General features: G+C 50.7%; 1 protein-coding gene across 5 annotated transcripts in view; it reads right to left on the reverse strand.

Moving 5' to 3' along the window:
* Positions 1-3071: 3071 nt before the first annotated feature.
* The window catches only part of POLR3E (RNA polymerase III subunit E), a 36835-nt gene continuing 23432 nt past the window's right edge, over positions 3072-16474 (reverse strand). For 3 of the 5 annotated variants that reach the window (XM_024233580.3, XM_024233579.3, XM_054533631.2), the window contains exons 14-21: positions 14375-14456; positions 12890-12949; positions 12643-12800; positions 12035-12096; positions 11020-11540; positions 8710-8787; positions 5099-5224; positions 3072-3636 (exon numbers count right to left, since the gene is read on the reverse strand). In XM_024233580.3, coding sequence (XP_024089348.1) covers positions 3580-3636; positions 5099-5224; positions 8710-8787; positions 11020-11540; positions 12035-12096; positions 12643-12800; positions 12890-12949; positions 14375-14456 — 1144 coding nt within the window. In that variant the 3' untranslated portion in view covers positions 3072-3579. The other 2 variants (XM_054533633.1, XM_054533632.2) reach the window with 1 other exon arrangement.

The following is a 16474-nucleotide window of genomic DNA, read 5'->3' on the forward strand; positions in this document are numbered from 1 at the left end:
TTTCTCCATTTCTGAAGTTTTGCTGGATAAAGTATTCATGGTTGGAAATTTGTTCTCCTTTAGCACTCTGAATGTATCATCCTACTCTCTCCTGGCCTGTAAGGTTTCTGCTGAGAAGTGCTAGCCTTACTGGAACTCCCCTATATGTGATCTGCTGCTTTTCTCTAGCTGCTTTTAGGATCTTCCCCTTTGTCTTTTGATTTTTGACAATTTGATTATAATGTCATGGTATAGTTTTGTTCATATTGAATCTGATTGGAGACTTTTGATATTCTTGCACCTGGATATTTATATCTTTCTCCAGATCTGGAAGGTTTTCTGCTACTATTTTGTGACTTATTTCTTTCTTCTCCTTACTGAACTCCTATAACTCAAATATTTGCTCTTTTGATGCTGTCCCATAAATCCCTTAAGCTTTCTTCATTCCTTTTCATTCTTTTTGTTCTTCTGGCTATATTTTCAAATAATCTGTCTTTGAGTTCATAGAGTCTCTGCTTGATCAATTCTGTTGATGCTCACTATTCCATTTTACATTTCATTCATTGTATTTTTCAGCTTCAGAATGGTTTGTAAAAAATATATAACTTCTATCTATTAGGTTTCTTGATTTGGTTGTTTTCTTGATTTTGTTGAGTTATATCTGTGTATTTTCTTGAAGTTTGCTGAACTTCCTTAAAACTATTTTGAGTTGTCAGGCAGTTTATAAATCTCCATTTCTTTAGGGTAGATTTCTGGTGCTTTATTTTGTTACTTTGGTGATAGCATGTCTCCCTGATTGTTCTTGATCCTTGTGGTCATATGTTGATGTCTGTACATTGGATGAAGTGTAAGGACTGATTCTAATCTCTGCAGTCTGACTTTGCCTGGAACAGCCGTTTAACAGTGAGCCCATTCAGAGATTCTGGGCAAGTTGTCTGGTGTGGTCTTCTGTAGGCAGGCTTGCTGCTGGAGTCCTTGAGCAGGCTGACCTAGTACCTAGGTCAGCAGACGGATGAGCCTGGTGCTTGCATGCATAGTATTAATCCTGGAACGTAGGTCCAGTGGAGTGGGCCAGTTGATTGGGTCTGCAGGGGTACAACCAGAGCCTGAGCCCACAAGGGCAGGCCTGGAGCCTGCATCCAGGGAGCTGACCTGAAGCCTAAAAACCTGCAGGGGTGGGCCTAGGTCCTGGGTCCATAGGGACTGTTCTGGAGCCTCAGTCTGCCAGGGCATGCCTGGCATTGAGGCTTACTGAGGTATGTGCCCGGAACCTGGGTCCACTGGAGCCTGGTGCTGAGGCACACATGGAACTTGGGTCCAGGGGTATTGTACTGGAGCCTGGGATTGTGGGTGCTGGCATGGGGGCATATAGATCAGCCTGGAGCCAGGGGTATGTAGATACTGGCCTGGAGACTAGTCTCTGAGGGCTGGCTTGGATCCTGGGGCCATGGGGGCTGGCCTAGAACCTGGGGCTGCAGGAGATATTGGAGCCTAGGTCTGTGAGGGCCAGCCCAGTGCTGGGGTTTACTCAGATGGGGCTGGACCAGGGTGGGGAGGGGGTGCCTGCTAGAGTGTGAGCTCATGGGTGCAGGCCTGGCAGTGGGTATGCTTAGAGCCTGTGTTCCTGGGGCAGGCCTGGAGTCTGGGGCTGGCATGAGAATTTGGGGTCCAATGTTCTCCTTCCTCCAAGTAGAGGGTCTCTCTCTCCACCCTGTGCTGCCTGGGGCTGGGGAGGGGGTAAGCTAGGTAATGTAAAATTGTCCCTCCTATCCTCTTTAATACATCTTATTTCTGTGGTACACTGAGGTGCTATCATCTCTAGTGGTTCCTTAACTCTTGTAAAGGTATTTTTGTGTGTGGACAGTTGTTTAAATTCGTGTTTCTGCGGGGGGAGAGTGCTGGAAAGTCCTATTCTGACATCCCAAGTTCCCTCAATTTTTTTTAAAACAATAGTTCCCTCCTATATTCCTTAAGTTTCTTTTTCTTGCTATTTGAGTTTGGTGTTTTAACCAATTCTTTTTATCAATGTGAAGTATTTAAGGCTCTGACTTCTCCACTGAGCCAATTAAGTTCTGCAAGGTGATGGGACTAACATTCTGTGCCGTCCCACATGAGCATTTCCCCTTTCAAAGTGAGAAGGAAGTAGGATGGAAAAGCTGAGACATATTCCAAATCGCTTTTGGTAACTTTACTTTTCAGGTTCACATATGTTAACAGAATCAATACACGATCAACTTGTTAAGCAATGTTACCAAATACTTATCTGGTAAAGTACATCCTTGATCAATGCCTTAGTGATTCTATAGCTAAAATATCAGATGTTTTATTTTGGGGGGAGTGGGGAAATAGCATAGACTGTCATTTAAACCTTCAGACAATTAGTGGCTGTGTTGTACAAAAAAGATGGCAAAAGCCTTATCTAGATACCAAAATTCACGTCACCCAACCTAGCTTACTCTTATTTTTTCCATCAGTTTCTACGGCTGTGCTATCTAATACTGTCGCAAATAGCCCCATGTGGCATCTGAGCACTTACGATGTGGCTAGTCCAAATTGAGAGTGTTGAGGAAGGTGTAAAATGCCGGATTTTGAAGACTTGGTACAAAAAAAAGGTAAAATATTAATATTTTACCTTATGTTGATGTTTTAGATATTTTGGGCTAAATAATATGCTAAAGTGACCTTTTTAAACTAATGTGGCTGCTAGAAACTTTCAAAATGACGTACGTGACTCGCCTCTTTCTAGTGGACAGTGCTGCTCTGTCTCCCTCCATTAGCTCCGTTCCCTCTAGATACATGTAACGCTGAGCCCAACAAGATCGCCTTCCTGTAACCATCTGAAGATAGCACCATGAGGCTAGTTTAGTGTTAGCATTTATTTTAAAAATACACAAAATAGAAATTTTTACATCAAAGTGTGATAACCACACTTATACATTGTTCCATACTTACCTGGTTTTGTTTGCATCTTTCTGCAAACATTAAAAGGAGATGGATTTGATTGATTTTTTGCTATGGTTCATGTGAACAGTTGAGACTGCTACATAAAGTAGGTGGTTGTCAAAAGTAAAGTGGCCACAGAATCCCAAGAATTGAATAGAATAATTCAATTTGGTTTAATGAAATTGGTGGAGGTCTTAGCAGATAGATAGATAATCCAAGACATATTGTCTTCTAGGCATTTTAAAAATTAAAAACTTTGAGGTTTTCTTCATGTTGTAAACATAAAACTTAGACCTTGTTGGCATTAAGTTTACAAAAGAAAATATTAAACCATGATTTTTATCATCCTGCCCATGTCAGTATACACTCTCTTTATTATGAGAATGAAACCAAATAATAAGCAAAATACATCAGGAATTTCAAATTGTACTGCAAAGAAGGTCCCAGCTGGTCTCTTCTGGGAGTGATCTAACTTAAGCTGACCCTGCGACTGGCTGAGGATAATCCCTTCTGTCCACTGCACCATGCAATGCCACAGGTCATGAGATGGTCAGTTCCTCTTGCTCTGTGTCATCTGAAGCCAGTCGAGGCTCTACTTCTGGTTCCGCCCTTCTTCCTTGGGCTTAGATTTGCTGGGTTAGTAGTTTGCTACTATTGTCAAGACTGTACTGTCCCTTTAAGGTACCACATGCCACCATAGCTTACACAGCAGTCCTATGAGAGAGAAACAGGGTAAGCGCAGATTTTTGCAGGAAAAGGAGCTAATTACATTCTGTCCACAATGTCAACACTCGATTTATGATTAGTGAATAGAATACAAATGGGAAATCAAAAACTGCCTAACCACACCACCATGGCTACTACCAGCCACCCTTTCCTCAGGGGTAGTTTTTTTTTTTTTTTTTGCCACCCTTTCCTCAGGGGTAGTTTTTTTTTGAGACAGAGTTTTGCTCTTGTTACCCAGGCTGGAGTGCAATGGCATGATCTTGGCTCACTGCAGCCTCTGCCTCCCAGGTTCAAGCGATTCTCCTGCCTCAGCCTCCCAAGTAGCTGGGATTACAGGCATGTACCACTACGCCCAGCTAATTTTGTATTTTTAGTAGAGATGGGGTTTCTCCATGTTGGTCAGGCGGGTCTCAAACTCCTGACCTCAGGTGATCCACCCGCCTCAGCCTCCCAAAGCGCTGGGATTACAGGTGTGAGCCACCGTGCCTGGCCGTTCCTCAGGGGCATTTTAAAAGTGAGGGTGGGCCAGGCATGGTGGCTCACACCTGTAATCCCAGCAACAGCTACCTGGGAGGCTGAGGCAGGAGAACTGCTTGAAACTGGGAGGTAGAGGTTGCGGTGAGCCGAGATTGTGCTATTGCACTCTAGCCTGGGCAACAAGAGCGAAACTCCGTCTCAAAAAAAAAAAAAAAGGGGGTGTACAGATACTGACATGCCCAGAACAAGGATACTTAAAAAACAGTATTACTTATATGGCTCTGGATGTTTAATCAAAACAAGACATTGTCATCAGTTTTCTGTCTCTCAGTGTTGCTGCAAATATGGTTGGTATTTGTACTACAGTCACTTCAGAAAAGCATTATAGGTTGTACATTAGGTGCTTTCATATAGTAAACAGATGATATTCCTTTTTAAATTTAAGAATGGATTCTACTGAAAGTCATGTATGTGGCTATGGCAACAATCAGAAGAGTAGTTCAAAATTCAAGGGCGAGTAGAGTGAGGATTCTCAACTAGGCCCTATCATTTTAGAAGACGCTGACCCACGGCCAAGCTCATCCAACCCACCATATTTTTTTGTTGTTCTATTGTTTTAGGCTTTTAGCAGCCTGAAGCCATGGTTTTTAGTTTCTGTCTCTAGTGACAAGCAGAGAAGAGGGATGAAAGGGGCATTACTGGCCCAACCAGAAAGAGAAACAAAGCATCCATGGCTGTATTCTTTCCCTTGGACACCACTGTGACTATATTGTTTGAAGGGGTCAGTCCTCTGGCACATAACCCCTTCCCCAACCAATGCCAATCATTAACAGTTGCTCAAGACAAGACTGTCTGGGGAGGGGTCCCAAGGAAGCCTGATTTCATATACACAAAGACACTAGAGTCCCTTCTACACGCTGTCAGCCCCTTCCAGAGCCTTTGATATTGTTTGTTATGCACAAAATGGATGTACCTTTAGTACTTTATCCACCTCCTGTTTACTGAGATCTTCTCCACACTCTTGAGTCAACCGAGACTGGATCATGTTTCGGCGTACCCGGTAATTTTTGGAAAAAATTTCAAGCAAAACCTGTCGATGCTTTAGTAGCAAAAACACGTTATTATGGGAAACAGTGATCTAAAAAGAGAAACATCCCCAAACGAGACACCCAAGCCATGCACCTGACTTTGTGTTGCAGTCTCTTGATAAAAACCCTCACGCAGCACCTCTGGTTAAAGATGAGCCAAGTCATCTCTAGAGACCCAGCAAGACAGTGTACAGAAATAAAAACACAAAAGTAAAGGCATTAACGCTATGTCTGGAAACTTGAATATAAATAAAAACAAAGGTATATGCCACCATAACAAAAGAACTGGTGAAGAGACATGAGAGGATGAGTGGCTTGAACACATTTCTGCATGGTAAAATGCAGGCGTGCATCGGACTTAGCAGGCAGGTGAAGCGACAATCTAAGCTGCACGGAGATGAGAAGAGGGTGTCAAAATTGGTGTGAAGTCTTAACACACAAACATGCCACTGCATCCATGAAACAGGATGCCATAAAATACGTTACACCCCAAAATAAAAATTGAATAGAAAAGATTGAATTCAGTATGTCTAATATCTGTCATAAGAATTCTGAAAGAACAGAAAAAAGTAACAACTCACAGGATTTTATAAGAACTCAATTGTCTAGCACAATAATGACTGCACCAGGGCACAGCTGAAATTGCACTGACTGATATACAGAATAATGAAAAATTCTGCAGTTTGGCATAAAGGAAAGAATACAGGCCAAATTTAAAAGACCAAGAAGGAGAATGTTATGGAATTTCAACAACTCTGAAAACTTAAACAATGGAAACTCTCTTAAAGATGCTTCATTCCAGGCGCAGTGGCTCACGCCTGCAATCCCAGCACTTTGGGAGACCGAGGCAGGCGGATTACCTGAGGTCAAGAGTTCGAGACCAGCCTGTCCAACATGGTGAAACTCCGTCTCTACTAAAAATGCAAAAATTAGCCAGGCATGGTGGCACACGCCTATAATCCCAGCTACTCGGGAGGCTGAGGCAAGAGAATTGCTTGAGCCCGGGAGGCGGAGGTTGCAGTGAGCCGAGATCGTGCCACTGCACTCCACTGCACTCCAGCCTGGCCGACAGAGGGAGACTCTGTCTCAAAAAAAAAAAAAAAGGATGCTTCATGTATCACTATTTGTCTAGGACTAGAATTTTGAGAGGCAAATCATTTGATCACGTGAAAATAGAAACTTTGATAACCTCACTTACACATTGTTCCATACTTGGCTGGTTTTGTTTGCATCCTTCTGCAAACATTAAGAGGAGATGGATTTGATTCTCCTTTTTTTTTGCTATGGTTCATGTAAACAGTTGAGACTGCTACATAAAGTATCATTTGCCTCTTAAAATTCTAGTCCCAGACAAACAGTAATACTGTATTGTAATACTGAAGATTAAAACAAAGCCATTTGAAGACACGAAAGAATGCAGACAACTCCTCTGTCCCTTTAGAAGCTAAAGCAAGGAAGAAGCAGAGATTCCAGAATTCAGCAACAGACATGAGGAAGAGCCAGTCTCACTGGAGAAGCAGAGGGAAAGGCATCCCGGAAACCAGGCTTAATTAAGCAAAGTATCACCCTCGGTACACGTGTTCAGAAAATTACACAAGTGAAAACAGGAGTAGTGAACAAGGAAATGCAATCATAGTATATCACTGATGTTTGGCTCTACAATGGACAGATTTTCAGTTTATTCTGTAATAGTGCTATAAACAATGATAGTCAATTAAAAAGAGGTAAAGGCTGGGCGTGGTGGCTCACGCTTGTAATCCCAGCACTTTGGAAGGCCAAGGCAGGCAGATCACTTGAGGCCAGGAGTTCGAGACCAGCCTGGCCAACATGGTGGGACCCACCCCCCCCCCGCCCCCCCCCCGCTCTCTACTAAAAATACAAAAATTAGCTGGGTGAGGCAGCACAAGCCCGTAATCCCAGGTACCCAGGTGGCTGAGGCACAAGAATCACTTGAACGCAGGAGGCGTGAGCTGAGATGGCACCACTGCACTCCAGGCCTAGATGACAGAGCAAGAGCAAGAGCAAGAGCAAGACGCTATCTCAAAAAAAAAAAAATGGCGTAACATATCTATCTCTCTACAGTCTCCTAAAATAGTTGAGAGCTAAATCTCATCCACCACAATGGGAAGCCCATTGCTAATGACAAGCTGATTTTTTTAAAATGGGGGCAGCTATTTTAGTGGTATCTTTTGGTGATTTAAATGCCTATGATCCTAGCACTTTGGGAGGCTGAGGCAGGAGAACTGCTTGAGGCCAGGAGTTCAAGACTAGCCTGGCCAACATAGTGAGACCCTGTTTCTGTTAAAAAAGTAGTAATAAAAGTGGTCACCTCTGAGGGGTGGCAGTCAGGTCAGGCAGTGCAAGAGCTTTCCTATTAAAACTTCTAGTCTGATTTGATGTTTAAAAATCTGCATTTATGTTATCAAAGTATTTCAGATACCCTCTATTCTGGACAAAAGCACTCAAGCTTGCTCAGGAAAAGGCCCCAGCCCCTTAGATCCTCAGCCTGCCAGTTGGCTCCCCTAAGAGGCAGCTGGGGACAGAGAGCTCAGCGGGATTTCTGCTGACTCCCTTCTCCCCACACCTTAGCAGCAGGGCCTAACACGGTCAGACTGACTGGCGTTTCGACCATCAAATTAGGTACGTTCACGGCCTAACAAAAGCTGGGATGCAGTGTCCATGACTACGCCACACACACACAAGGCGCTGCTGCTTCCACTCACATTTCTGGGCACTGGACACCTGTGACCCTCCCCGTCACAGTGTGACTAGAAGCAAAATGACCAATTTCTTTAACCTAAAAGTCCAGGACCTGAGATCTGACAAGGAATCCTTTTGATTCCTGCTGCCAGAGGCCACCTGAGAAATGTGCTTCACCAGTGCTCTGTAAGCCTGGCTGGATCAGAGTCGCTCAGGAAGCTTTACAGAAATTCAGATACCTAGGACAGTACCCCATACCTACTGAACAGAACTGAATCTATGTTTTTTTTTTTTCTGAGACACAGTCTTGCTCTGTCACCCAGTCTGGAGTGTAGTGGTGTGATCTTGGTTCACTGCAACCTCTACCTCCCAGGTTCAAGCAATTCTCCTGTCTCAGTCTCCCACGACCATGGGTATTTTTAGTAGAGATGGGGTTTCACCATATTGGTCAGGCTGGTGTCGAACTCCCGACCTCAGGTGATCCACCCGCCTTGGCCTCCCAAAGTGCTGGGATTATAGGCGTGAGCCACCACGCCCAGCCTGTATTTTTTAAAAGATGATTCTGATGGAGCTGGCTCACAGACTGGCATCTGGGAACCACTGGTTTAGGTTCAAACTATTGGCACATGCAGCTTATTTTGTCAGCGTACAGAGTTGGAGCAGAATATTTAAAACCGTGTGCGCCAGAAAATCTGAAATGTGTGGCTGCACTTCGAGTGCACATGTCCCCCAAGGCCTCCAACCCTGCAGGAAACCCCCCTGCTCCTGGGGAAGATGGCAGCAAAGTTCACCTCACCTGATCACTCATGTCTCCAGACTCCCAGAGGGCAAACACCTTCTGCTCATCCGGGGAAGCAGCAGTCTGTGGGGGAAACTGACCAAGGCCCAGGTGTGAGTTGCTTGTCCGTCTCTACCCCATGGATCCACTTGCTTGCCTCATCCCTCCCTGTCTGCCCCAGCCCAGATGCAGGAACATGGGTTCCAATCCCAGCTTCTGCCACTCACCATCTCTGAGGGCCTTGGGCAGCCACAAACCTGCGCCTGTCACCTCACCATGGGGAGGGGGCCGGCACACCCCCCAGGGCCTGACAGGTCTTCAGCGAGAGGGGGAGTGTGATGGGCCCAGTGAAATGCCTGGCTTGGACTCTGCAGATATCCTCCGTACAGTGGGGAAGCTGCGTCTGTTTCCCATCAGCCTGGCACCAACTCAACTCTGCTTTAACACCGAGTCCTCCCTCCTAAAGATGCCAACCTTGATGGAGGGGCGCCCCCTTCCCCATAACTCCTTTGGGGTACCCTGGGGGTTCTTTTCAACTGCTTCCCACATGTACCGTGTCAGTGTGGGTTAGAGGCACTGCCTGACTCCCAAGCAATCCAGGCCACTTGGTCCAAAGGTGGACCAGGATAAGTGTGACACAGGCCTGGGTCCTGGAGAGAAGGGGACAGGAGGGGGCGTCTGGGATGGTAGTTTCCAGTCCTGGTTCCATCACACAAGTAGCAATAATGGTTACTACCAGTAAAAGCCATATGAGGCCTCCAATACACATTTGCATTTGAGCATTAGAAACTAGGGAGGTAGTACATGGGGAAAAGTAAGCTCAGAGAGGTTTGCTCACTGTCCATGGTCACACAGCTAATAAGCAGCAGAACCAGGAGTTCAAGTCAAGTTCTTGATCTATTCGCTTGCCCTCAGCTCCCTCATGTAGAACACAGAGGTGGCTGGGATCTGAGGTCTCTTACATCTTGGATGTGACTACAATACAGTCTCCTTGTCAGGACGGCAAGGACAGCATTACAGCTAGGGCCATCGTGTCTCCTGGAGACGCCGGCCCCACCCCAAAGCAACATGGACAGAGGGGGTCCGGAAGGAGGGGTGAGGGTGTCTGAGGGTGGCCATGTCCCACCCCTCACCTCTGTCCACTCCAGCAGCCCAAAACAACTCACTAATGTCAGCCAGGTGTCCTCCCTGCCCTGGCCCAGCTCATGAAGAAAGGTGAGCTTGTGGAGACCCAGACCCACGTGCTGGGTGGGCAGGAGCTCCAAACTCCACCAGTACCTCCCACAGGGGGCTGCCTGCCAGCAGGGCCGATCCCCTGAGACAGCCTAGGCTCCACAGGGCCTCCTGTCCTAGTTTCTATTCCTCGTACACAGGGATGGGCCTTGGCCTTAGATCATCACCCAAGGCTGCAGGTACTCCTGACCTTGGCAATGAAAACATCAATGCTTTCTTAGAGACCACCACAGCCCCACCTCACCCCATTTTGCTGCCAGGTGTGGGCAGAGCCTTGTGGAAAAGGAGCACGGGAAAGGCGTGCCTCAGGCAGCACCTGGCACTCTCCATCCTCAGCACAGGGAAACAGTCCCCAGCACGCACTCTGCTCCCCCCCGTCAGGGCCCCTCCCAGTGACAGAAAAGCAGCCCAGGGGGAAGGGGGCAGGAGGCTTGCAATACCACACTCAAGGCCTGGCACTGGAAGTGCTGAGAGCACAGCGCTGAGCTGGTCAGCTTGCTTCTGATGCACAGGGAGGCCGCCAGGACCCAGGCCCAAGCTGGGGCGCGGCGCAGCTGTGGGGAAGCAGCTCATCTTAGCTGAGCAGAAAGGATTCAAAACTCCAGGCCACTACACTGAGGTCCAAATTCCAGCTCTACTACCTCCTAGGTAGTGACCTTTAAACGTACATTTCATTCCTTGGAGCCTCAGTTTCTTCATCTGCAGATTGCAAAGAAGATCAAACGATCTTAGAAGTTAAATCATTCCAAACAATGGCAAAGCTAGTAGGAAACGGTCAGGTGTTCTTGGTGGGGGACAGGGTGAGAAACCAGGCAGGGGCCCTGTTTCACTAGGCCCTGCCGCAGGCCAGGCAATAGGCCGGGCCTTCAGACACCGTATTTAGCCCCTACCACAGTCCTGTGACATAAAACCCAACATGATCCCACTTCATGAGAATACAGCCTCGGAGAGACTGACTTGCCCATGTCACACCTAGGCCCACATGAGAGCAGATGCTCACCAAGCATGGCCTCCCGTGTCCCCACGTGGCCTCCCAACAGCTGGTTCTCCCCACCCCCCACCCCCCATCCCCCTGGCAGGCAGGGCTCTACTTACAGGCACCAGTATCTGCTTGCAACCGGCGGCCAGCACCGTGTCCTGCAGCATGCGGTCCGAGATGCCGCTGAAGAGCGTGTGGCCGGGGGGCAGGCTGGCCAAGTGCAGGTTGAAGAGGCGCTTGAGTTCGCTCAGCGTGAGCACAAACTGTCTCTGAAAGGTGGCCTCCACGAAGGCCCTCAGTTCCCGAGCCACAGGAGTGCTGGAGCAGCCCTGGGGCGGGTGCCCGTTGAAGCTGTCCGTGCCCGCAGCCCGCCCGGGAGGCAGCCCATTGGCCAGCTTGCTGTGGAGGCTGCTGGGGGAAGTGTCCATGGGCTCCTCCTCCTCCGCCTCGTGCTCGTCGTCCTCCTCGCCCTCCTCGCTCACGGGCTCCTCCTTGATCCGCACACCGGGCGGGACCGCAGGTGCCCGCAGCTGCTCCTTCCGCTGCTGCAGCTCCCGCTCCAGCAACGCGTGGTTCTGCTGGGCCTTGGTTTTGGCTACTTGGATCCGCTGGTCCCCAGAGACCAGCCCGGCAGGCCCTGCGGGGAGGGAGGCAGCACTGCTCAGGAGGGCACAGGGATCTGAAGCCAAAGGCCCAGCAGGGGACCGCGGGGCTGAAGCAAGTGGCCCCGTCCTGGTCTCATCCCCAACCTTTCTCGGAAATCAGCTACCCCATCAGTGGAAGAGTGAGAACCGTCCCAATGTGCCGAGAGTCATGCGGGGAAGGATGCTGCTGAGTTCCTCCCCGCAGCAGCTCTTCCCGGCCCGCTTGTTGACCCAAGGGGGTGAGTGGGCCTCAGAGACCTGGAACCCAGACTCAGCCCCGGAATCCGCAAGCCTCCATCCCTGAGGCTCTGCTGCTGGGCAAGCGACCAGTTGCGGTCTGTGGGTGGCAGGAAAGGAAGGAGGGTGAAGGGTGAACGGTGAGAGCCCTCCGCCCTCTCCAGGTCCGGGCCTGACAAGCTCTAGCACAGCAGCCCTTCGGGAGCCAGTGTAGGAGCCGGGGCCTCCCAGCCCAAAGCCCCTCACACACCTGATTGTGCATCCAGCTTCTTTGGCATGGTTTCCTTTACAAGATTATAGACTTTTTCCAGTCTGAAAAGAAGAGTAACCCCATTAACTTTAAACCACATCCCCTACCATCTGCTTCACAAGAGAAACAACCACCCCTTAGGCCCCAGGACATGCTGGTTACTGACAGTGCGGGCTTGGAGCTCAGCCAGCCCTACTGGGTCCCTCTTCTGGCAGTGCACAGCCCCAGGACCACCCAGACCCCATCAGTCTCCTGCCAACACCCCTCTGGCCCCCAGGCCCCGGTTCTTGATCCTGAGTGCTCCCTCTCTCCATCACATCCCTCTTCCCTGAGCCCTCAGAGCACGACCGCCCTGATGAGCAGGTACTGGCTGTGTGTCCTGTGCTGAAAGGACCATGGGATCAGCCAGCAATGCCTATCAGTGTGGGGGAGGAGCATGGGGCCTGCGGACCCCCACCTGCCCTTCACACCCAGATCCAGCCCAACTGCGCTCTCCCCAGATGTGGGGTTTCTAGAGACTGCTCGGATCCGCCCTGACAGTGCTCCCCAGGATGCGGGGTTGCTGGGATCACCGGGCTGGCTGCCCCTCCCCGGCCCAAGGTGCTTACTTGGCCTGGATACCCGTCCACAGCATGTGCTGCCGCTGGACCACATCCGGGTGCTTCTTGATGAACTCCCCGTCATAAGGCAGAATGAACTCCCAGCCTTTGTTGATCCTCACCACGGCCATGTGCTCCAGGAAGTCCTTCACGTCCTCGGCGCAGAGCTAGAGGGGAAGGGGGCCCACGGTGAGGCACAGCCAGCCCCTCCCCTCCGGCAGCAGCCTGGGCCTCAGACCACAAAAACGCCACTTACTTTGGTCACGGTTGCCACCTCTTTCCTAACCACCCAGCGGCTCTGCGTGAACTTCCACATCTGAGGGAGAAGAAGCAGCGCGTTCCAGGGGCGGCCACGGACTGCTCCCAGGACTGTCCCGGGAACTCACCTGGCGGGCCTGGGAGCCGGAGCCTGGGACAGACCTGGGCTCCTGGCCTTGATTCTTCCCAACAGTGTGGCCTCAGGCAGTCCCTTCGGCTCTGCACCTCCCTCCTTTTCTCCTCCATAAAGGAGCTCCAGGCCCATCTCTTCCAAGGGGACCATGGGACCACCCCCCACCCCCACACCTAGACCACAGCGCTCCCTGGGGCGGGAGATGCCCTGCCCAGCTCCGAGGATACAATGAGGACTCGGGCTGGGAGGGGCTCCCACAGACACATGCTGTCTGCATAGGCGGCACTTCACGGTGGTGGCTGCTAATGGCTGGTCAGAGGCCGCCCATCCTTCCAGAAGCTCTCAGCCCCCTGCAGCCCCCACTCTGCCTCAACAGCTCCCCTGCACTCTGATTAGATTTGTGGGGTGACTGGGAGAGAGAAGGGTGGGGGGCTGAGAGACACACGGAATGGATGACTATCACCTACGCTTACGTAGACTGGACCACACCCCCTCCCAAGCCCCCAGTTCTGACAGTGTCTACACACTGGAGCGGGGCGGGCAGGGGCAGCTGGGGGCAAACAGCACTGTGTCTGGGGAGGCAAGCCTGGGAGTGGTGATTGTTACATGCTGACCCCTAGGAGCAAAGACGCTGCTCAGGCACCTGGACACTGACTGCCCAGAGGAGTTGGGGAGGCTCCTTCAGGAAGAGAAGAAGCAGATGCTTCCTTCAGCTTAAGGGCTGCCTTGTGACTGGGACGGCACACCAGCGCGCCAAGGGGTGCGGGACAGCTCCTGGGTGGCACGTTTCAGCCAGCACCAAGCCTAGGAAGACTGTGGCTCCCAGGTGCATGGAGTTCCAGGCCTTGGGAGGGAGGCCATGGGTGGGGTGATGGGAAGAAGAGAGACACCAGCTCAGGAGTCCCAAACTCCAGGGACAGGCACACGGGAGGCAAAGACACCTGGGACTGTGGTGAACTGGAGACCGCCAGCGCCTTGTGGGGAAGTAGCCCCAGGGGTGTCAGGGAGTCCGATTACCCTTGACAGCTAGACATCTGTTTAGCGTCAAAATTTTTTTTGCATCACAATTTCAATTTATAAAATCTGACAACCAAGGCAATATTTACCACTCAGGCCGAATGAAACGTGCCTCTTGACCCACCCCCGACTGCGCTAGAGGAACTGGAAGGTTCTTCCAGCCTGAGACCCCAGGCTTCTGAGAGGAAGGAGGAGAAAGGCAGAGGCCAGGGCCTCCTCACACACCCGCCTCCACCTGGAGCCTCTGCCGGGCCCAGGTCTTCAGAAGCCCTGCACCGCTGCCCCCCTCTTCCCACGCCCCCAACGTGGGTCCAGAGAACCCAAGGTACTTACAACGAAGTCTCGGCCCCTGCAGAGCACCTCGGCAGGCACGCCGCTGTGAGGGCTGGATGAGTCCTTGGGGTATAGGATGTCACTGCCAATGCAGGTGAGGATGGCAGGTCAGTCCCTGCCCTGAGCCCCCTCTACCGCTACCCCTACCGGCTGAGCCCCAGCCCACACCTCTTTCCAACGTGGGCTGGGTACAGGCCTGAGCCCCAAGACCTCCCCTCAGGAGCCACATCTGTGAACACAGACATGGGAAAGAAGCACCCCTCTATCCCACACATCTCCCCAAGAGTTCTTCCTCTTATTACCCCTCAACCCGCCACGCACACCAGCCTCATCCTAAGACCCCTGCACGTTCAGGGAGAGGTCACGGACTCAGAGACAGACAAGGTGAGGAGCAGCCCGGGACCTCAAGGAGCCCGGGACTCTGGAAGACAACTGGTCCCTGCACGTAACACCAAGAGAACCAGGGATGAAGCCATCTGCAAGCCCTTGGCCACCTGCTGAAAGGGGCAGGTGGGCATGAACTGAGGTCAGAGGCAGGGGACGCGTGTTAGCCCTTGGAGAGAACAGGCCCAGCACTCAAGGTTCAGGGAACTTCAGGGGAAAGGCCGGGGTCTTGGACAGCCGGGCACGAGAATCTCCAGAGTGTAGCCCTGATCCAGCTCCAGCTGCAGGCCCTGCAACCCAGGCTCAGCCCCTGCTGCGGCACCTGTGCTCCGACTGCCACTCCCTCTGCTGCCAGGCCCTCCTCCTTCCCCTGGCTCAGGTCCACCTGGCAACCACCTGTCACTCATCCTGCAAGGCCACGCTCTGTGGGGACATGGACTCTGCCAATGTGGCTCATCGCTGCCACTACAGCAAAGGTACCTACCAAGTGTGTGCTGACCGAACAAGCCTGGTTCATGCCGTGATCTCTGCATTCAGGGAGCTCAAATGTAACAGCCGCCATCCCCAGGGCCAGTGTCTGAATGACAGCCCGGTCCATGGCACAGAACGAGCAGTGTGGCCATAGTTACTGAATGGAGGCATGGATTTTGCGTTGTCTCCTCACAGGGACACACAGGACCCTCACCCAGCGGCCCCTGACACGGCAGCGTGGGCAGCAGCAGAGTAGGGCTTACAGAAGTGCCGGGGCAGGTGGAATGCCCACGGTCCCCAAGTCCCTACCTTCCAGTCCCCAGGACAGGGCGAAACTAAAAGGGGCAGCACCTCCAGGGGACACATGCAGTGCTGGGCACAGAGCCCAGGGCTGAGCCATGAGGCTTGGGTTCTAACTGGACTCTGCGGCTGCCTTGCCGCAAGACTTTTGGCAAGTCCCATGCCTCTCTGGGCCAGTGTCCTCAGGTGTGTGACGGGAGGACCTCTCTTGGCTTTCATTCACTCATGGTGTAAATATACACAGGTGGTCCCATGTAACACGCGATGTGCCATCGCAAAAGCCTTCCATGATGAAAACGTGTAACAAAGGACAACAGCCACAAGGTGCTGACAAACTGCGCTGGGCGTCTGTGGAGCAGTGCAAGGGCGCCACCACGTGGCAGTAACATGAATATACTCTACAACTATGAGATGAGCTTTCAAGGCATTGTATTTTCTTAAAATGTGCAACATTTCACATTTTGTCACGTTGCTCACCTTAAACTACACTACTTAAAAAGTGAGTTATTAATACAATTAATGCTACATCATTTAGAATTGATATAATTCAAGTAAAATGTAGCCACATTATTTACCAAGGGTCTGCATTGGTAATATCCAGGCATTATCCCGGGTACTGGGAACATAAAGCAGGAGTCAAAACAGACATCCCCAATCCCTTGAAACTGATGGTCTCGTGGAGGCGGCACATGGTCTAGGGGAGGATTCGCAGGAGAAGAGAAACCACTGAAAGGCATCAAGCCCCACGCTCAAGACCTGTGATCCCCAGCAGATTATGTAAAAAATTCACACTTAGACACATTTAAACGAACTCGTAGAAAGCCAAAAACAAAGAGAAACTCCTAAAAGCAGCCAGAGGAAAACACAGGCAGGCTGCCTTCAAAGGAATAAGAATGAAACTGCCAACAGAAACAATGAAGTCAGAACACAACAAAATCATATCAA

The sequence above is a fragment of the Pongo abelii genome, chromosome 18 (genome assembly GCF_028885655.2).
Source record: "Pongo abelii isolate AG06213 chromosome 18, NHGRI_mPonAbe1-v2.0_pri, whole genome shotgun sequence".
Taxonomy (NCBI): Eukaryota; Metazoa; Chordata; class Mammalia; order Primates; family Hominidae; genus Pongo; species Pongo abelii.